Below are 21,070 nucleotides of genomic sequence, written 5' to 3'. Positions count from 1 at the left end.
GGGAGCTGCTGCTCCAGCAGGGCGCTCTGCGCCCGGGCCGGGTTCTCCTTCCCTGGAAACCATCCCGTGCCATGGGGCTGCCCCGCGGGCTGAGGGGCCGGGACCCTGCGCCCGGCGGGACGGGCGGCGTGGGGAGCGTCAAACAAAATGGATGCAAAACATCTGACAAGTTCTGAGCCTGCTTTGCTGGATCTGTAAGACCTGTACTAAAATTCCATCATCTCATCTTCCCGTTATTAAAATTTCAGCAAAATATAAAGTTTTCATTAATCTCCCGCAGCAAATTTAGTGCTCCGAACTGGCAGTTGGTTCAGCTTTTAGGACTACATTAGCTGGGAAATTAAACAAAACGTGTCATTCCTCAGTATCTTCTGTAAGAAGCTAAATCAGTTTTCAAACATATTTATACCACTTTATCTAACAGCATCCGAATGATCATTTAGAGCTGAGATGCTTTATTAGCAGCTGGCATAGAAATTACTCTGCACAAAATTATATATCGCATTATAGTAATGTTTAAATTGGTGTTAATCCAACGTCATAAAATGTAAAAAATCTTTAAAATGCGTTATATTTTTTCAGTAATTGGCATTTTGGCTTAATGAGATGTTACCTTTTATAAAGCCGGTACCTGCAGCAGTAATGAGAATACTAATCAGTAAATAAAGCGCAGCCCCGTTAGCGGGCGCCGCGGGTGCCACCGCCAGGGCCAGCGCCGCGTCCCCGGGCAGCCCAGCACGGTGCCACCGCCAGGGCCAGCGCCGCGTCCCCGGGCAGCCCAGCGCGGTGCCACCGCCAGGGCCAGCGCCGCGTCCCCGGGCAGCCCAGCACGGTGCCACCGCCAGGGCCAGCGCCGCGTCCCCGGGCAGCCCAGCGCGGTGCCACCGCCCGGGCCAGCGCCGCGTCCCCGGACAGCCCAGCGCGGTGCCACCGCCAGGGCCAGCGCCGCGTCCCCGGGCAGCCCAGCGCGGTGCCACCGCCCGGGCCAGCGCCGTGTCCCCGGACAGCCCAGCGCGGTGCCACCACCAGGGCCAGCGCCGCGTCCCCGGGCAGCCCAGCGCGGTGCCACCGCCCGGGCCGGGCCGCGGAGCCCCTGCTCGCGGTGCGGGACACGGGCGTGTGTCCCGCCGTCCTCACTGAGTCAGTGGTTCCGGCTTTGGGTGGAGGGTGAGGATTCCCCCCCGGGGACAGGGACGTGGGCGTTTTGCTGTGTGCTGAGGAGCCCTCGCAGGCGTCACGGCCGTACTTAGCGCTGGCTGAATCGTACGCAGGATTTAAACCTCTTGTTCATCATTGTTGCTTGTTTCAGGTTCAAGAGGAGAAGAGGTCTCGGAGGAGGACCCGCAGATCGACATCGCCACGGTCCAGGACATGCTCAGCAGCCACCATTACAAGTCCTTCAAAGTCAGCATGATCCATCGGCTTCGATTCACCACTGATGTTCAGTTAGGTAAATCAATCCCTGCGTAACCGGGGAAGATGGGCGGTTCAGACCCCCGGCCGTCTCTCACGGCTGCCTGCCCGTCTCGGGCGTTTCTCAGGCAGCCGTTATCATGCTGCTCGGTTCTGTCGTGGAGCACGTCACTCCGAAGTGCTGCCAGCACTTCGGCGGTTAAAAAACTGCTTTCACTTGAAAAGACTTCAGTATTTTTATTATCCACAATCAGCTAGTACACGTTTCTTCCGAAATAAGGCCATTATTTAATGACCCCCTCCCTTTTTTTTAATGTAGATTTCCTAATAGAAAGCTTCTTGCCAGCTGTTTGGTTGTTTCTAAATGACGCAATGCAAAATCAGGAATGAGTAGGTTTTTCCTTTTCTGAGGCTGAAAGATTTTAAGGAGCAAGAGGAAATTTGAGGTGGAACAACATACGACTGGTATTCTCCAGAAGGTTTTCTGTTGCCCTTATTGGCTTTCTGAATGCTTTGGAAAACCTGAAGGCCAAGGGATGACAGAATCTTGAATTATAAAAGCCGTATTACTGTTCTAAAATGATTGAATGGCTTTTTATCTTTGTGTTTAAATTGTGAAAATTTGATTAATGATACATTGGTAGGTGACCTGTGACATTCCCGCAAATACCTTCCATAAAGAAATGATTCAGCAGTAAAATATTAAGCGCCGTTATGTTTACAAAATACATTTATTCTGTAGAATTCAGTGGAATTGTAAAACTGACACTGCAGCAGTTTGTGTCGCTGTCACTACGGTCTCTTCGTTCCTCCGCCCTCCAGCACATGCAGAAGTTACGTCTCTCCGTTTTCCCGACAAGCTTTCCTGGTTTATTCGGGGCCGTTGGGGAGGGACGGGCGCTGGTGCTGAGCGGGGCGGCGCTGGGCCGCGTTCTGCTCCGGAGCAGCTGCGGGTGCGACGGCTCCGGCCAGCGGCGCTGGGCTCACGTGTCTGGAAAGCGTCAGGAAGGAGAGCTGGCAAAGGTCGTGGCAGATCGGGAAAGATAAATGGTTAAGGAAGAACAGCTGTTAAATGAAACAAATGGCTTAACTCGTGTGCAGCGGGCTGGCCCTGTCCGGCGCTGTAAGGACCATAACAGTTCCCTTTTATAACAGTCTGTGAACTTGTATATTTTTGATGGCCGTGCACTGACAACGTGGTTTTTGTAATGTAATCACTTCTTAAAAATCAAAGAAAACCCCAGTGAGATATTCGAACTTTGGGCAAATGAACAGCATCAAAACCTCTCAATAAGTCCAAAGTAATGTATGTAGCTGCGGTTTCTCTGGAAATTTTTTAGGATATTCAAAGAGCAATGCTGGTAAAATAAGCACGGAGGTGCTATTTGGATTAGGGCTGCTGAGCGCGAGCGTGTTCGTCTCCTGCGAGGGCCGGCCTGCTCCACAGCCTCAAACGGAAAACCCGGGTCTCATTTTTTTAATGTCTCATCAGTAACTGTGGTGTGGGAGCTATTCCGAGTCCATGTAATGATGGCAAAGACTTTTCTCTGTAGCATTTTTATGTCATCAGTTTTATGCATCTGCCATAGCCAAGTGCCAGTTTTTCTAGAGGACGCCGAGGATCCAGAACGGTCCCACGGCCCCTTGTGGAGGTGGCGGGAGCAGGAACGTGGCTTGGGGGCCGCGCTGAACACGTCGGCTGCTTTGGGCCAAGTCGCAGTCCCTGGCAGCACGGGGGAGGACGGTTCCGTGGGCTGGACCCCCACACTGGTGCAGAAACCCCCACGCAGCCCGTCGGCACTCCCGGCAGAAACCCCCGCGCAGCCCGTCGGCACTCCGGGCAGAAACCCCCGCGCAGCCCGTCCGCACTCCCGGTTTGCTCCCACACTCCTGGTTTGCTCCCACACTCCCGGTTTACTCCCACACTCCCAGTTTGCTCCTGTGCTCCCAGTTTGCTCCCACACTCCCTGTTTGCTCCCACACTCCCGGTTTGCTCCTGCGCTCCCAGTTTGCTCCTGCGCTCCCGGTTTGCTCCCGGTTTGCTCCCGGTTTGCTCCCGGTTTGCTCCCATTTTGCTCCCGGCTTGCTCCCGGTTTGCTCCCTCGCTGCAGGACGCGCAGCTGCGTTGGGTTGAATCGCTGCCGTGCCGGGCTCTGTCTCAGTTGCACAGGACAGGGAGCAGTGGCGCGAGCTGCCTTTGTGAGCTGCCGTTTGCATACCGGCTCTTTCTGAAATGTTGGAGCTGTTTTGAGGCCCGATCCCTGAATTTGAGGCAAGGTTCACCAAAAGTGCTGGAGTAAGCTGGATGTGGTGTTCGTCGTGCCGGGTCCGGCACACGAGGCGGTTCGTGGCGATGCCGGGGCCGTGCCGGCTGCGGGCGGGTTTGCGGCTTTCCCCACAGCCGGGTGGGCTCTGGGCTTTCTGGTTTCGCTGCTGTTGTGCTGTAAGGCACACGCAGCTGTACCCTCCGCGTTTTGACAAGGGCTCTATCATGTTGTGGAGGAGTGAGGTACATTCGCGTGGGTATCACATCAGCAAAATGAAAAGCGTATTGTCTTGGAAAGTGGCTGCTGGGAAATATTTCAGAAAAGGGGGGCAGGTGCAGACCCCAACAAAGGGAGCACGAACGGAACAGTGTTACCAGACATTTCTTTTGAGAAAATGAATGAATTAAAAAAATAGTAGGAGCAGCATTTTTACTTGTTTTCTTGAGTGTGACTAATTTGAGCGGTGGTACAGACTGCAGAAGCCACATACTTAATAGTGTTTTGATTTTAGGTTTCAGCACATCCAGATTGTGAGAACAATAACAGAAAAAAGACAACACTCTTTGTCAGCGTGCGCTCTGGGTGTGTGTGAGCTCAAGCCAGCGGTGTCGAGATACAGAAATAATGGATGAAGTATACAGCAACAATTTGCAGATAAAAATAATAGAAGTTAAAGTGTATTTTACATGATAAAAAAAAGATGAAAGAGGAGGAAGGGTGTTAGATCTGAGGTGGCTGCAGAGCCCTGCGCGGGGAAGTGGCCCCTGCGGGAAGATTGATGCGGCGGGGAGCGACCTTGGCGTGGAGCAGGCGCTGGTGATGTATGTATGAGCATCGCGCTGCTAAATGGACCCAGATTTGTAGCACTAATATACATGGAAGCCCAGAACCAAACTCAGGATGGCAATAAATCAACAGCCACTTTGGGTGTCATTTCTGGTTTATATTCCACTATTGTTCTATCACTTTAATTCATGTCACTATCATCTGTTCATCTGGAACAGTTTTATATAATTTTCCAGTGGAGTTACCTGACAAATCCTATCAAATTAACAAGGTGCATTAACAATATTGACTGACTGTGAATTCCGAAGTTGCAGGACCATACAGTGAACATTTTTGAGCATATATCCAGGGGTGAGGTTTTCAGAGGAAGGGATGGGGAACAGCCCTTGCGCACATAGGATTTGCACCTTTATTTTTGCAACTTGCCGTGACTTTTCCAGTGAGAAAATAAGAACTTGTACCAGCGACTTTACGCGTTTTCCTTAAACTACAGAAAATGCCATTTTGAATAATTAACCATTGCAGTAGAACAGCAATGCCGATTTTAAATAATTTGTCCAAAATTAGTTTACAAACCAAAATGGGCTCCAGATACAGCATCAGCCCGCTCGCATTACGAGTTCCAGCAGTCCCGGTGTTAATTGGACTCTTGATACAATGCTTAATTGAACTGTGATCTGTGACGTGACGTGTGGTCGCTGACAAGGCGCGTTGTGGGCCGGGGCTGGGGGCGCGTTACAGGACGAGCTCCCGGCGAGGGGGAAAACACAAACCAACCTGCTCTGCAAATCCTGACTTCGAGAGCTCTTGGGGTCATGGTGGAGGGTTTGGGAGAGTCCTTACGTCTGTGGCATCTTACTTTTGTATTTTGTCACATCTCTTGAAAGTTCTGTCATCAGCACCTTTAGCTTTTCTTGTGCTTGAGACGAGCCGAGTGTCGTGTGTTGGAAACACCGTAGCCGGACCCCACGGAGGGAAAAGGTTCTCTCGGTGTTTTTTCCAGAGATGCAAGAGATAAATGATGTTTAAATACCTTTTTCCTGTACTACTCCCTTTTGTCGCTTTCCCATGAGCTTCTCCTGTAACTCATGACTGAAGAAATACAATTATTCTGAAGGGTCGCCACACCTCGATGTAAAGAGCGCGCTGGGGTTCGGTCAGCGTGTCCGCAGCTCCGGGACAGCGAGCTGCTGCTCTCAGTGCTGGCGCTGCCCCATGGCACCGGCACGGATGAGAGGGATCATTGGGGCGCTGCCCCGGCTGCGGTGACCTGGGGAGGGGACACGGGGACTTTGTGCCATGGGGCTCCGGTGCTGTCCCGGTGGGGTACGGTGTGTGTGCTGTCCCAATGGGGTACGGTGTGTGTGCTGTCCCGGTGGGGTACGGTGTGTGTGCTGTCCCGGTGGGGTACGGTGTGTGTGCTGCTCCGGTGCTGTCCCGGTGGGGCACGGTGTGTGTGCTGTCCCAATGGGGCACGGTGTGTGTGCTGTCCCAATGGGGTACGGTGTGTGTGCTGTCCCAATGGGGTACGGTGTGTGTGCTGTCCCGGTGGGGCACGGTGTGTGTGCTGTCCCGGTGGGGTACGGTGTGTGTGCTGTCCCAATGGGGTACGGTGTGTGTGCTGTCCCGGTGGGGCACGGTGTGTGTGCTGTCCCAATGGGGTACGGTGTGTGTGCTGTCCCGGTGGGGCACGGTGTGTGTGCTGTCCCAATGGGGTACGGTGTGTGTGCTGTCCCGGTGGGGTACGGTGTGTGTGCTGTCCCGGTGGGGCACGGTGTGTGTGCTGTCCCAATGGGGTACGGTGTGTGTGCTGTCCCGGTGGGGTACGGTGTGTGTGCTGTCCCGGTGGGGCACGGTGTGTGTGCTGGGCAGGGACGGGCTGTGATAGTGTCTATTGCATAGAACAGTGGTGACTGAAAAGCTAGCGGTATCATTTTATAAATCTTGCACCTCGTGTAGCTGCTGCTTCCCGGAGAGCTCTGTGTGTGTTGAAAGGAATGTTTGCGGTGGTTTCTTTCTTGTTGGTATGCTCATGCAGGAGAATAAAATGCAGATTATCAATGCAGTTTGATAACCATTTGCTTTTGGTTTCAAAAGCTCCTGTGCTTTCAAAAAGCCCCAAAGGGCAATATACTTTCATCCCATTTAAGATTTATAAAGTGTGTCAAACAGCTGATATGAAATCGCTTAAACAGATCACTGCTGTGGCTCTCTATTCTTTCTCATCTCAGGTATTTCTGGAGACAAGGTAGAGATAGACCCTGTTACTAATCAGAAGGCCAGCACTAAGTTTTGGATTAAGCAGAAACCCATTTCAATCGATTCTGAACTCCTCTGTGCCTGTGACCTTGCGGAAGAAAAAAGCCCAAGTGAGTAGTCCTTTTTATTTATGTCCTCTCTTCTCTCCCTCCCTGTATGTGCTACATGTCCAAAGAATTATTGCTGCCATGTCCTTTTCTTTCCATAGGTGTATTTTATTCTTTATAGAATGTTTTTAATCTGACTCGGTTCTGTTACAGAGAACACAACATAAACAGATACACATTTTATGAGTGTCCTTTTCATGCTGCTTACAGCTAATGGCGTCATTAAGAGCATTTCGTGCCCCCGGCAGTAGCTGCCGCAGTGTCACCCCAAGGAGACGCCGGCTCTCCAGCCCGTAGCTCGGGACTCAGATACGCGTTTCAGCATAATTACAATTTTTTTGAACTTCTTAACATCCAGGTTGGTTTTAAACAATTTCTTAGGTGCGAATGAGGGTCTCAGCCATACAGTAAGTGTCAGTGCCCTCTGAATGCCCTTTGGCCGTGGCTGCAGGATCACGCCGTGCTGCTCCGGGAGCTGGGGTTTGGGAAGCGCTGACCATGCCGGCAGCGGCGGCAGCGCCGCGAGCCGCGGGGCAGCCCCGCTCAGCCGCGGCGGTGGTGGCCGTGCTCACTGCCCCCGGAGCGCGGCTCCGCAGGCCGAGCGCTTCGGCTTGTTGTGTCGGTGGAGTCGTGGGAGTCTAGATCTGTACAATGTGTTTGAAAAAGGACGAGATGGGCCCTGGGGGAATTGGGCAATGTCTCCCGGTGGTGCCAAAATGTAACTATCTACTATCAAAAAGTGACTGCGGTTCAAAAGCTCAGATGGATTTTATTACACTTGTGCTTTTGCAGGGTAGGGATGCTAAGTATTAAGTACTTATCTGCAAGGTGACAGAGAGGGAGAATTATGTGATACATATTTACAGAGGTAATGATCTGTTGAATTCTCTTGGAAGAGTAAATTTATGGCTGCCACAGATTTTATCAGCAATTATTGAACTATATCTTTCTCCCCTTCATTACCCCTTCCTGCTTCCCTGTTCTTACTCCAGTTATTATCTTCCTCTTCTGTCTCTCCAGCGAGATCTCGTGGTCCTTGGGAAGGTGTGACCCCAAGGAGAGGCTTCCCCGGTGACCAGACAGTCCAGACCGTGCAGCCGTTGTCTTTAGAGCTCAAGGTGGTTTTGCACTTGTAAACATGTTAACACCTCTGGCTTTGAGGCCACATTTCATTTCAGATGCAAACATGGTGGTAAAATCGTGCCCACAAAAAGGGGCTGTATCTGAAAAGCCGCCCTGGGAACCCAGGGTTTCCAGCTCATGCTCCTGTTAACACGATGGTCCGAGACCTTCCAGCTGAACCCCCCGCAGCGCATCCCGCCGGGACGGGCTCTGCAGCCCCGCGGCAGCACCGCTGCGGTGGGAATCGGGTTTGCACCCAAATCCGGCCAAGCCAGGGGTACAAGGGACAGAACTTCACCCGCAGGTAGCGGCCGCGGCGGAAGGGCAGGACTGCAACTGGAGCAAGGATCGCGGTCACTGTGTGAGGATGCTGACAGGTTATGGCAAAGGCAACCTTTATGATTTCCTCATTTTCGCATGGCTGTCACAAACCCTTCCCATTAAATAAGTGTTCAGCATAGTTCCAGAAGGAGAAAATAACTCCTCCTGAAATCTGCTGAGCTCTTCCCGATTCACTGACAATGTTCCCAAGTCATTCTTTTAGGCCAGGAGCAGAGACTTGTAGTGTGACACCTCAGAATGATGCATTTTGGGGACTCAACAGCAGATCAGTATCTCTGGAATTTTAAATGGAAAAAAGTTACTTTAGTAGCATAAAGGAATGAAACTCGCTGTATTTCACAAGTTTTGTCTGTGATTTTTATCAGCATAGTGATATATGTTTGTAGCAGAGTTTACATAAAAAAATTATTCCCGGATCTTCCTTGAATGAATTATTGCAAAGAGAGAGAGGCTGGGTAAAGATAAGGTCTTTGAGTTCTGCAATATATTTTGTTTTCATGTGGTTATCTCTTGTAACACAAACACGCTCCATCTCGTCTTTCAGGACTGTTCCGCACATGTAGCGGTGCTCGAGCGGTTACAGCGGTGAAAGCTCCGCGTGTGGTTGATGGGGCTCCCTGCCTCCCCAGGCACCGGCTGGAACAACGCTGGGCCCGGCTTTGCTGGGCTGGCGCGCTGAGCCCCTGCAGAGAGGAGGGTTTGCGGGGCCCCGCGGTGGCCGCGCTGTCCCGCCAGGCCCAGGGGGCTCTGCTGGGCCCGGCTTTGCTGGGCTGGCGCGCTGAGCCCCTGCAGAGAGGAGGGTTTGTGGGGCCCCGCGGTGGCCGCGCCGTCCCGCCAGGCCCAGGGGACTCTGCCGCGCCCGGTGCATCCGCAGGTTTCTGCAGGTTCCTCTGAAGCTGGGAGCCAGCACAGCTCAGTATTCCATGAGCTCTTACTCTCTGCAGGCCTAAGAGATCTCACAGTTTTACTGATACTTTTCTGCAGGAATGTGAGAGCAGAAATCGTGTATCAATGCGGTAAAGAGCCTCTGCTTGTTTGCTGATAGTTCTCTTTGGACAGCCAGGTCTGTGCAGCGCAGCTCTGGTGGCGCTGGGCTGAGCGCGGGGACTCCGCAGCCCGAGGGGCTGTTGTGGGTGTTCCCAGCGGGCGGGCGCTTTCCTGTGCCCTGAGGTTGCAGGACCTGGAGCTGCACACGGTGGGAACAGAAAATGAAAACAGAAAGCTTTGGCATGTAATGTGCCATTAGTGTGGGTATTGTGGGCAGGGATGGCTGATGATTTTTGTTTGCCCTTGTAGTCGGCCTGGGTCAGCATTTGAATTTTTATTTGTAAATTAGATCAGACTCCCTGAATTTAGACAAAGGGAAGAGGTAATGGCCCTGCTGGCTCGATCAAATGCCATTAGAACCTGAAGACACTGCGTACAAACGGCTTGTTTAAATCAGGTTCAGTCTGATTATCACGAGAGATTCTGAATGTTTTGAGTCTTGAAAGGAAGCATCCTATCATTGAGAAATAAGATTTAAGCCTTAATAAAGTAGTTGTCATTTTTATAGCTGAAAAGAGCTTTGTATCTCAATTAAGTGTACATAATATAAAGTCTTAAGGAAGCAACATAATACGTTTAATACAATTATATCCCTTTGCAATAGTGTAATTTAAAGGAAATCTGATTCTGTTAATGTCTCTTACATTACCTGGACAAGGGAGAAACTTCAGTGTCACCGGCTGCTGCCTTTGTCCATGTTGTGGGTGGCCCGAGCGCGGCAGCAGTGGCTGCGCCGTGGCCGTCCCTGCCCGGGCGCGCGGCCGCGGTGCCTGGTGGCCATGGTGCCAGTGACCGCGGTGCCGGTGGCCGCGGTGCCTGGTGGTTGCAGTGCCGGTGGCCGCGGTGCCTGGTGGTTGCAGTGCCGGTGGCCGCGGTGCCTGGTGGTTGCAGTGCCGGTGGCTGCAGTGCCTGATGGTTCCAGTGCCGGTGGCTGCAGTGCCGGTGGCCGCGGTGCCGGGCGCGGGGGACGAGCAGCCCCGTGGGCAGCGCTTTGGTGGCCCCGAGCTCAGCACTTGGGCTCACTCACAGTTTTCAAAATAACGTGGGGTTTTCCGTTCATGAGTATTTTACGATAGCTGCAGAAGTCACTGTTGTGTGATTATCTACTTGAAACACTGATGAAATATTCTCTATGATCCTTTCCTTGCCTTTTTTTCCTTTTAATAAAGCCGACACATCTCAATTGCTAGATCCAAATGTCCCTAATATGAAGGCAGTCTAAACAAAGGTGTTCTGTAGGTCACAGAGTACATTGGTAACTTCGGTTTGTAATTTAATTGCCTGCTTTGCACCCTGCAGCTTAAGATTTCCTTTAAATTCTTATTCCATTGTTGCACTGGGGCTTAACAGAGTGTTAACCTGGTAATAGGCACAGGGCCTCCCCATTATATGTCTCGCTATCGAGCGGTTCTGCATGACTAGTTAAAAAAGATGGCAAGAAGATTAATGAAAGGCGCCTGGTACAGAAGGGGGGCAGGTACCTCTGCGAGACTTGTGCCGAGGAGATATTAGAGCTGAACCAGAGCTCGGCTTTTTCTTTATCCTGTGACCTCTGAACCTGCCGCACTGTCGAGAGCTGCCAGCGGAGCCGACGTTTTGATTGATGTTGCTACACGAGTCAGTCTTTCCCATTGAATTCCACATCTGCACGAAAATAGCTTTTCCAGCGGTATCCGCGCTGCCGTAAGTGATAGCGCCGGTGATGCCTGCGCGCCTGCCCGGGCTTCGCACTTAAAGCTAAAGGAGCTTGATGTTTTAATTCAGTAGCCAGTTCCTCCACATTATGCACGTTGGGTAGTACTAATTTAATGAATTCGTTACTGGGTTGTAAAAGGACAAAAACCACACAGAAAGCACTGGGAAGTGCGGGTGGGTTCCTGCTGCTCGGGGCTGGAACGGGGGTGTTGCAGTTTGCTCAGAGCCTGCGCTGGAGCAGAGCAGAGGGGCAACAGCCGCCCCAGTGCTCTGCAAACCGCACGGGATGCTGGGCTGGGTCCCGTTGAGAGAGAGGCAGAGGGTGAAATAATAGAAGAAAATTTGTACCCGATAGAAGGCTCATCACAGACCCGGATCAAAAGGTAAAAAATAGGTTCAGCAGGGAAAATGTTCCCAAACTTCAGGCTGGGAGTGAAAGAAACTTCCAAGCATGTAACAGAAATGAGGCCAAATGCGCGTGGCCGCGCAGTTTGCAGAGCAGGTCGGCGCCGCGGCGGGACGGCACCGGCGGCACCGGCGGCACCGGATTGCTGCTCCCTGGCCGGGGCTGCGCTCGGGGTCGCGCGGGGCGGGGGCGACAGGCCGGGGGTGTCGGGCCCCGGGCGGCCCCTGCGCCCCCTTAAACCCACCCCTGCTCAAGAGCGGGTCCTCTGGAGCACAATCAGGAGTGCATTGCCTCATCCTTTTAACAAATATGTTTTGTAGCCCTATTAAAAGGGGTCTTCATCTATCCTGTCAAAGCTATTCTGCTGGGGTTTTTTAGTTTAATTACACTATCCAATTAAAACTCCGTGCTGCATTTTGATTCGCTTCTCCTTGGGCTTGAGTGGATCTGACATTTACAGGACTCGCCTTTCAGGCAGACAATGGTGTGATTGATGAGGTGCAGACGCAGTGAAGGAGGCGATTGCCATGTGGAAACACTGCTTAGTGCATTTTGATTTATTTATCATCTTTTTTCCCAAACAAGGCTGCTGGTGAGGAGGTTGTGGGCAACCCCGCGTTCCACCTCCGTTTTCACCATTCTCACAAAAATATTTGTTTGTATTCTGCCTTTTGTAATAATTCAAAGGAGAAACAAAAGGCTTTGGGGAAAAAAAATCCAGGTGTGTGAATAGTTACCACAATTTGACACGAAAGGGGATGTGTGCAGCGCTTTAATAGCACCTCTGCTTTCAGCACATCTGGGAGCAAGACAACCGCTATGGCAGCGGCGGGTAATCGGCCGCAGCAGCGCGTGCGGACCCGAGCTGAGGACGGTGACCGTGAGGCAGCGCTGGAGCGGCACCGCGGCCCGCGCTTTGTCCTCAGCGTTGGCGCCGTCGGTTCCCGCTGACGCGCTCTGGGCTCTGCAGACGGGTCAGCGGGACGCGGGGTCCGACCCGCCTGCGTCCACTCGTGTCGGGGTCAGGGCTCCATCCTCTGAACAACCTCTGGGTAGCTACTGCTGGCATGGACGGGCCGAGCCCCCCGTGACAGTGGGGACAGCACTGCTGCTGCTCCCCGTGTCCCTGCGCCCGCCCCGTGTCCCCCCTGCAGCCCCACACCCAGCAGGAAACTTCTGGGCTCGCTCGTTACTCGAGCTTCCCAGGAGGGTGTTGTGGTGCTAAAGCAGCGCTTGTGTTTCTGTGGGAGCTTCAGGCCCTGCTCCAGGTCACAGCCTCGTTTGGGGGTGCGCACGTGGATCTCAGACACCGGAGTCCCTCCCGGAGCTGTTGGGTGAGATGTAACGGGCTGGTGAGCAGAGGTCACCCCATTGCATGCAGCGTTTTAAGTACATTTGCCTTTGTACAGAAACACTGGTTGTTTGTATAGTATTTTCATCATCCCTTGCCTTTTTACTAGTATATTTCTATTTCTTTATAATCCATTCTGAGTCCGTGAGAGGAGATTTCAAGGTCTGATCCTGTTGTAGCCACAATTTCTGAAATAGTGAAAATCTGTGATGATGTCAAATGATGCCCATAAGTGTTTTGCTCTTCAGTGAGGTCTTTCTCCAGCTATTTATCCCACTAATAACTCTTAATTGTTGACTTCTGCCTTGTGACCCTGTAATGACAAAGCAATCATCAAGGTATATTGACAAATTAACATAAATTTGCATTTCCCCGTGTTTGTTTTCTTTTTTGTCCAAGTCATGAATATTCCTTTCATCCTCCATCGAATTAGTGATTTCCTGCAGTGCACACGGTTGTGAGGAGCGGCACTGGCAAAGAGCGCGGTGTGTGTGGAGGAGCCGCCGTCATGGAGCGTCCGTGCAAAACCTGCGTTGGTTTAATTCTGCCACCGGAGCTGCTGCTGTTTGTTACCAGATATTCCTATATGGAAATCTAAGCCCATTGAAGTTCCTATTGATCTCTCAGTTGTCAAGGGTGGTGCTCCATTGGAAGGAGGTACAGCACATATTTGAGCACTCTTGGAAATGGAAATCAATCTCACAATTCAGAAATTCCATCTGGCAGGAACAGTAGCCGAGCAGAGTGCCAGTTAGGATTTCAATGAACTAATATTTCATGCTGTAAATAGTGTAATGTGGACACGGAGCACATAAACATAATGCGGTAATGGGGCTTTCGAAAGAAAAGTCTGCTCAGCTCCTTTGCACTCAATCACCCGTCAGGGCGCAGGCCGTGCCGTGGGCTTGGCAGCGGGCTCGGCGGCGGCACCGCGGCCCCGTGGCCCCGAGCATCCCCTGTGCCGCGGCCCCTGTGCCACGTCCCCCTGCCCCCGAGCGGCCCCTGTGCCACAGCCCCCATGCCATGTCCCCCGGGTGTCCCACTGAGCGCAGCCCATGGCTCAGTGCGGCTCTTACCAGCGTCTGTCCCTCTAATTGTCATCAAAAGAGCCGAGTCCTCGCAGTTCTAAAATCCGTGCTCAAAACCAGAGTTCTGCTCTGTCAGCTGTGTAAGCGCTTTTGCTGGAAAGGAGTAAATCACGGGTTTACGAGAAGGACGGGGGCACTGGGGAGAGTTTCTCCAGCAGCAGGACAGCGGCCGGGATCGCGCTCGGGTGGCTCTGGTTCCGCGTCCTGTCCCCGTGCCGGGCGGCAGAGCGGGGACACCGTGGGTGAACGGAGCCGTGACCACGAGCTGCCCGCAGCGCACAGAGAACCCGGCTGGGGTCCTCCAGACCTGGTTTCAGTCCTAGTGGTGCGTCAGTGTACCTGTGATCTGAAATGTCCGAGGACAAGCGCGGTGTCGTGTCCCCAGGAGCGGGGCCCGGACGCCTCCAGGATGCTAAAGGAGCAGCGCGGGGTGCATGCATTACCATGCTGATGAGCGCGGCCGGGGTTCCCGCGTCTTCAGTACCACCGAGGCATCGTTTGTCAAATGATTTAAAGGGGTTTTTATTATTATTATTAGCCAATTTTTCAATATAGAATTTATATTCCAGGTTAGTGCATCATAATGGTGTTTAATTAACATGCCACAATAAAATACTCGCATCTCAGATTTCCTGGCCACAGATCTGAGCGTATATCAGTCACTTTTTGGTAACCTGGAGAATTAGATAATGTAAATAAGGCTTCAAATTAGCTTTCCTCCAGGAAAGACCCAAATTTACAGTAATGTGGCTGTTACTTTACGGATTACTCAACTTTGACCTTTGAACTGAATAAATTGTGAGAAAACTGAGGGAAAAGTACAATGTATAGAATAGGATTGGTTGTAATTTCGGAGCCGTGCACACCCACAGAGGTGAAGGGTGCTTTGCCTTGCCACGCGTTCTGCAGACAGACCTCGGTGCCGGAGCCACGGCCACGGGCTGGGGTTAATTGGCCTTTTATTTTAAATACAACGCTTATCTCCTGCACGGGGTGATTATCCGGCGAGTAGTTCCATAGAGCTGCCCTGTTGCGGCAGTTCAGCCGCAGCGCGCGGGCTGAGCGGCGCTAACCAGCCGTTTGACGGGTTCTGCGTTTCCTGCAGCGGGGATGCGACGGGAGAAGGAGCCGTATTGAGCCGGTTCAGCTGCTCCCGTGAGCCGCCACTGGCCTTCAGCTGCAGTGACACGAGACGCCTGTGAGCGCTGCGGGACCCGCCACCTGCGGCCCTCAGCTCCTCTCTTCTTGTCTTTGCAGGTCATGCAATATTTAAACTTACATATCTAAGCAATCATGACTACAAACACCTTTACTTTGAATCAGATGCTGCTACTGTCAATGAAATTGTACTGAAGGTGAGTATTCGATGGTGCCGTGTCCCAGGAGGGGTGTGTCAGCCCTTGTTGGGCGAGCGGGGGCTCTGGGGGCGCCGGGAGCTCCGCGTTGCTGTTTGAGCAGCCGCGCAGGCGCCGCCGCGTCTGTGCTGCGTCCCCTTGAGTGTTTGGCTCTAGTTACCGGAGACACCAGTTCTCTGTGGAATTTCGTAGGGACACACCAGCTTTCGTTGTGCCCGTCACGTCTGTTCCGGACGCGGGTGTTTGTGCCAAGCCAAGAGCTTGTTTTTCCACCCGATACTCCATCAGATCTATTTGCTTTTCCTCTGGCTCAGTGCACACACTGACTTATTTTCTGAAACAAATTTTTGTTGCATTCTGGAATGGTTAATTTGGATTTTCCACAAACTAATATTTTATAGCAATCCAGAACTGAAAGAGCAGTGATTTTGGCAAGCCATCTGTCACGTTTGCTCTGATTTCCTGCATGGAGTTTGGAGGATTGCTAAGTAACTGACATACGATAATTTTTATTAATAATGTAGCAGGTGAGTGTATTTTGGGGATTTTCAACTCACTTCCTGAACCGTTAGGCCAAGTCTTTTGTTCCTACTTTATCTTAACTAAGCTGCTGTAATCAGAGCACTCGACACATCCAAGACTGGTCGGAGAAGATTTGCTGGGACTGACGTGAATATTCAGGAGGGAAATACTGTTGCACAGCTTTCCTTGGCTCGCAGGTTGTTGATAGTGAACGTTTCCTGGTTTCGTGCACAGGTTGCCGGTTTGTTCTCAGTTCCGTATTGGCAGTCTCAGAAATCCCGCTTCTCAGGTTCGGGTTTTCACACGAGCAAGTGGGAAAGGCTGAGGCTTTACTGACCGTGAAAACTCCCTACACTTTTATGCCTTAAGCTGTAATATGGAATGAAAGTGAAACACTCTACAGTGCATAAAATTGTGCAAGTTTTAAGGCACAGCATATTACCCAGCTAATGGCAGACCAAAGGGCATTTTTATCTTTTTGATTCTTGCATTAACCTTCCATTAAAATTATCTATGTGATTATCACAAAGCACTGGAGATAATAAATTTAGGGAATAGCAGGCTTGTTAAATATCATTTAAAAATGCTTTCATCAAGTAAAATGTGCCAAAACACAGGGAAACTCTGAGCTGAGCCGAGTATGCAAACATGGCAAGGGAAGAGTCCCGTCTGCCGAAGCTGAGAAGGGTGTTTATTGAAGCCGCGAGGGTGTCAGGCCGGCGCTCCGGGGCCTTGCCCCGCCGTGTCCCGGAGGTGCGGGTGACACGGGTGGGACGTGGGGAGGGGACGTGGGAGCACGGTGGGACCAGCCCCGGCTCTGCTGCCGCTGGTGCTCTGCACTGCCCGGGTTTGCTAAAGCCTGGCTCAGCTGGGCGGGAGAGGCGCCCTGCCCGCTGGGCTGCCCCGCCGGAGCGCCACCGATGTTAAATACCGGTTCGTGTCTTGCAGGTTAACTACATTCTGGAGTCGCGAGCAAGCACAGCCAGAGCAGATTATTTTGCTCAGAAACAAAGAAAACTGAGCAGGAGAACAAGCTTCAGCTTCCAGAAGGAGAAGAAGTCGGGGCCGCAGTGAGGCCTGGCCCAGGAGAGCCCGTCGGCCGGGCCGGAGCGCCGCGGAGCCGCTGCCGCGTGTGCCGAGCGGCCGCGCCGGCGCCGTCCCGCCCGAGCTGCCCGCGGGACGCCTCCCCGGGACAAAACAAAGAGCCATATCAGCCGGAAAGAAGACTGTTACGCTTCAGGTTCCTTTGATTAGAAATAAGAGAATGACGTAGACTGGCATCATTTAATTACTGTATTATGTACAATCACAAGAAGAGATGTGATTACATGTTATTTCACAGCCTGGTTAAAATAAATTATATACATCTGTAATACACCCACGTACACACAGGTATTGCTTGTGACATGATCAAATTTCTAAAAACAAAATGTAGGACAAATGTATCCATTTTTACTATTAATAAACAGACGTAATCTTTGCCGAGGCCCATATGATGCACAGTTATTTGGGGGAGGCTGCAGTCCCAGATGGTTTCACTGCTGTTGCTGAAGTGCAGGAGGCAGCGGGAGCCAGGGCACAGCAGCCGGCGCAGGGAGCTGGTTTGTGAGGCAGCGCTGAGACAGTCGAGCCTGTTGTGGTTTGTTTTGTTCAGAAATATTTTATTTAACTGTGCTTTTCAGCTTTGCGTACGTTTTACTGGAGGTCGTTTGCTCCAGTCACCGCAATGTTCTGGAAGCCGGCAGCACCTCGCAGTGGGCAGGAGTGCCGGCTGCCGCGCCGGCTCCGCAGCCTTCGGGACTCTGGGAAATGCCTTCGCTTTTTCTTAAGATTGTTCTTTAAAAATAAAAATTAAGACCTGCTTTGTACTGGTATTTGTAACTATCTTGGCCTTGTCCACACGTGAGGGGGAGTACTGGGAACCAGCCTGCGGTTCTGGTTCAGTTCACCAGAGGTGTCCTTCACAGATCTCCGGGGGCTCCGCGGCCGGAGCTCCGCGCGGCTGCCGGGGATTCGGTGTCACCAAAATGCCGCCGGTTCCGAGGGGCATTTAACCGCGGGGCGGCTGCGGGTCCCGCGGGCAGAGCCGGTTCCCGCCGCGTCCCGCCGTCGTACACAGAAAACTGCCCGAGCCTCACGCGGCCGGAGGGGGCGGCGCCGGCAGAGCGAGCTCGTCCCGCGCCGGTTGCGTTCGGAGCTCTGGGTTAGTGGCGGCTCAGTGGTGCCGGCGCTGCCGCGGGAGCCCCAGCCTCGCGCTGCAGTCTTCCACGGTATCTTCAAAACGAGAGAAAAGTATTTTATAGTGTGATATTACATTTTGTAATATTTTATATGTGCAAATGCAGCACAGATGCAATGGGGAGAGACCCTTCAATAATGCAATGTAAATGACTCTTTTAACCAACTTTGTCAACTATTTAACATTAAAGTTGTTATGTGAATGTTCTTTTGCCACGTAGTTTCAATTCTTTAAACTGAGCTCAAAAATTGCCTACGTTGAGATCAGAAACTAGAGAAGTCTCGTTTTCTCCGTGGCTGTAATGCTGTTGCCACCCACTTACATTTCTGTGTTACCAGTAGCTGTTCCATACGTGCCGTATTTTGCTTTCAGCAAGTCCTGAAGACTCGCATAATAATCAGCTCTCTGCTGGCTGAACGGCGGCGCTGCCCGCGGGCGCAGAGCCCCGTGCCGGACACGCGCGGGTGCCCCGTCCCTCCGGTTGTGCCGCGCGCGGTGTTGCCGGGCGGCGGAGCCGGGACACGCAGCACGTCCGGGGAGCAGCCGAGCTGGGGAGCCCCGGATGAGTTTCTTTGCTCTGAAAGGGCTGTTTGCAGCTAAAACGTGAATTTACTTTCAAAGCCCAGATCCAGTTGAATACGTGGTGTGGAGGAAACCGTCCCAAAATTCTGGAACCGTCCAGCGTTTCAGGAGCTGAACAGCCTCTCCCTCTGAACAGACGTTTCCACCATTTGGTGCCTGCTGAAGGGGTTAAATCAGAGCTCATGGTTGCAATCTGTGCGCAGCCGAACGCAAACCCAGCACGGGCTGGTCCTTCCCGGTAGTTGTAGATTTAATTGATTCAGATGGGCATTCAACTGGGTCAGCAAAGCAAGCTGTTCCCGTGCCGGCGCGGCTCCGGCGGAGGGCGGCTGCGCGCCACGCGGCCGCTGCTCACGGCCGAGCTGCCGGAGGCACCGGAGCTTTGCTGAATCTTCTACTTCTGCTGTTGGGGGGACCCGGCTGCACGTGCACCTGGGGCTTTACGGCCCATTGCACCTCACGGAGCAGAGCGGGCGCTTGAGAACAGTCACGGGCACAGGCCTGGTGAGAGTCCACCAGGGAGACGGGTGACCCTGAGACCCCACCGTCGTTCATTGTGCTCCCGGGTGGCCGGGCGGCCGTCTGGGATCTGTGAAAGCAGAAAATAGCTGATGCTGATGAGCGGCTCTGTGCTCAGGAGCGTCGGCAGGTGCGGATGGCCCAGGCTGGAGCAGCCGCAGCGCGTGGGGACGAGCCCGTCCCGCCTCCTGCGTCCCATCAGCATCCTGGGAACCAAAAGAGCCGCCTTGGAGCAGAGGACGCTGGCACGTCCCGCACCCCGGTGCGCTGGGCAGCCTGACGCCGGCTCTGCCGTCAGCCCCGGGCGTCCGAGCCAGAGGCTCCTTTGGGGTTTGGGTGGCAGGAGCCTGGTGCGTCCCAGGCGCTTTTGCCGCTGCCCCTGCACCCACCCTGCACCGGGACAAGCAGCAAAAACCATCACACAGCCCTGGGTGCAGCCCTGAGATTAATGGGGGGAGTTATTTATGGAGACATGTTTGTAATGGGCCCATGAATTTCATGGAAATGCGCTGCTGCGGCGGCGGGCGGTATTGGGTGCTGCCGCTGCTGCTGCTAAAATTAAGGCCCCTTAAATCACATCCCAGTGCCGCCTCCCCGGTGCGGGCGCTGGGACGAGACGGAGACGCGCGGGCAGAGCGGGAGCGGGGGCCGGCAGGACAGCGGGGGCTCCGGCACCGCCGCGCTGGCTCCGGCACCGCCGCGCTGCCGCGGCACGAAGGGTTAAGCACTGTCAGGTTTTATTCTCCCCACACACCTCTGCTTAAATGCAAGAAAAGAAAAAAATCTCAACAGGGTGTTGTTTGCTCTAAAAACCCTAAGCATGATTTGTGAACTCTCACAGCCTTGGTAATCTCATCAGAGTAATGGGATTATATTTCAAATCACCATGGCCTGTTCATTACACATTTAAACTCCTTTGACAGAGGAAAAGTTAAATAAAATGTGTGCGTCAGCCCTGGTTGACTTTCCCAGTTCTCTTTCTTGATTAGACAAACAGATGCTGAGCTCCAAAATGAAAAAATAATGTGCTCATTTATTCATTTTTCTGACAAGTCACAATAGATTTTTAACTACAAATGAGCCCCCTCCCCAGGTGGGGAGCGCGGGGAAACACACGCGATGCCGTAATGGGCTCCGAGCCGGCGGCTCGGGCTAAACTGGGCCGCCAGTGGCCATTTCCGCGCCGCGAGCGTGGAGACGGGGCCGCGGTTCCCCCGTCGCCACCCCCGATGGATTCCTCGGCGGAGCTGGCAGCAGCACTTGCGTTCCAGCCGCCGGCGCAGCCGTCGCGGCAGCAGCGCGGCCCAGCCCGCAGTGGCCCCAACCGCGGCACCGCAGCCCTTTTGGCACCTCCCGCCGGCTCCGCTCACCCCGGACGAGTCGCACCCGCGGGACCTGCCCCGCTCACCGGGGTCCCGTCCCACCCGCTCTGCAGCGCCGCGGCCAAACCGACCTTCGCGTGAGCGTCCCCACAGTGTGCACGGGGCTGAGGATCCACCAGTGGGCCCGGACTTGGCGGGAGCTCTCGAAGACGCCCACGTGCCGGGAAGGGCCGGGGCTGAGCGCGCCGGGCTCCCGCGGAACCGGAGGGTTTCACGTCGGGCAGCGCTGGGGCTCTGTTAGGGAGCTGAAATGCCAGATAATTAGAAATACACCAGCAAACACCATTATTGTCAGGAGAATGCAGTCGCCTACAGTAATGAAGCAATTATTAATGAGCAACTGCAAGGCTGTCATCAATTTAAGCTTTTCAGGATCACAGACTACGGCAAGTTAACTGTTAAAACAGAGCTGGGGGTGGGCTGAGCGGGGCTCGCCCCCATCGCGGTGCGGAGAGCGGGGTCCCGCGTGCCCGCGGTGCCCTCCAACCCCAGCCCTCCCACCCCATTGCCCATTAACCGCACCAGTGCGGGAACAGCTTCACCACAGCCGGCACCGGCCCCTTGGGGCAGCCCAGGCGGCGGCTCCGC

The 21,070-nt window shown here is 53.3% G+C and overlaps 1 protein-coding gene across 4 annotated transcripts in view; it reads left to right on the top strand.

Moving 5' to 3' along the window:
* MAPKAP1 (MAPK associated protein 1) overlaps nt 1-17,632 on the top strand; it is a 149,300-nt gene extending 131,668 nt beyond the window's left edge. For 3 of the 4 annotated variants that reach the window (XM_082067753.1, XM_082067754.1, XM_082067752.1), the window contains 4 exons: nt 1,310-1,450; nt 6,698-6,835; nt 15,141-15,238; nt 16,709-17,632. In XM_082067753.1, the coding sequence (XP_081923879.1) occupies nt 1,310-1,450; nt 6,698-6,835; nt 15,141-15,238; nt 16,709-16,834 (503 nt within the window). In that variant the 3' untranslated portion in view covers nt 16,835-17,632. The remainder of the gene's footprint in view (nt 1-1,309; nt 1,451-6,697; nt 6,836-15,140; nt 15,239-16,708) is intronic. The other variant, XM_082067755.1, reaches the window with a different exon arrangement.
* The last annotated feature ends 3,438 nt before the right edge of the window (nt 17,633-21,070 follow it).

This window comes from Streptopelia decaocto (assembly GCF_964273445.1).
Source record: "Streptopelia decaocto genome assembly, chromosome: 17".
Lineage (NCBI taxonomy): Eukaryota > Metazoa > Chordata > Aves > Columbiformes > Columbidae > Streptopelia > Streptopelia decaocto.
Note: the sequence above shows the minus strand (reverse complement) of the source record. Positions and strands in the feature narration are given on the sequence as shown.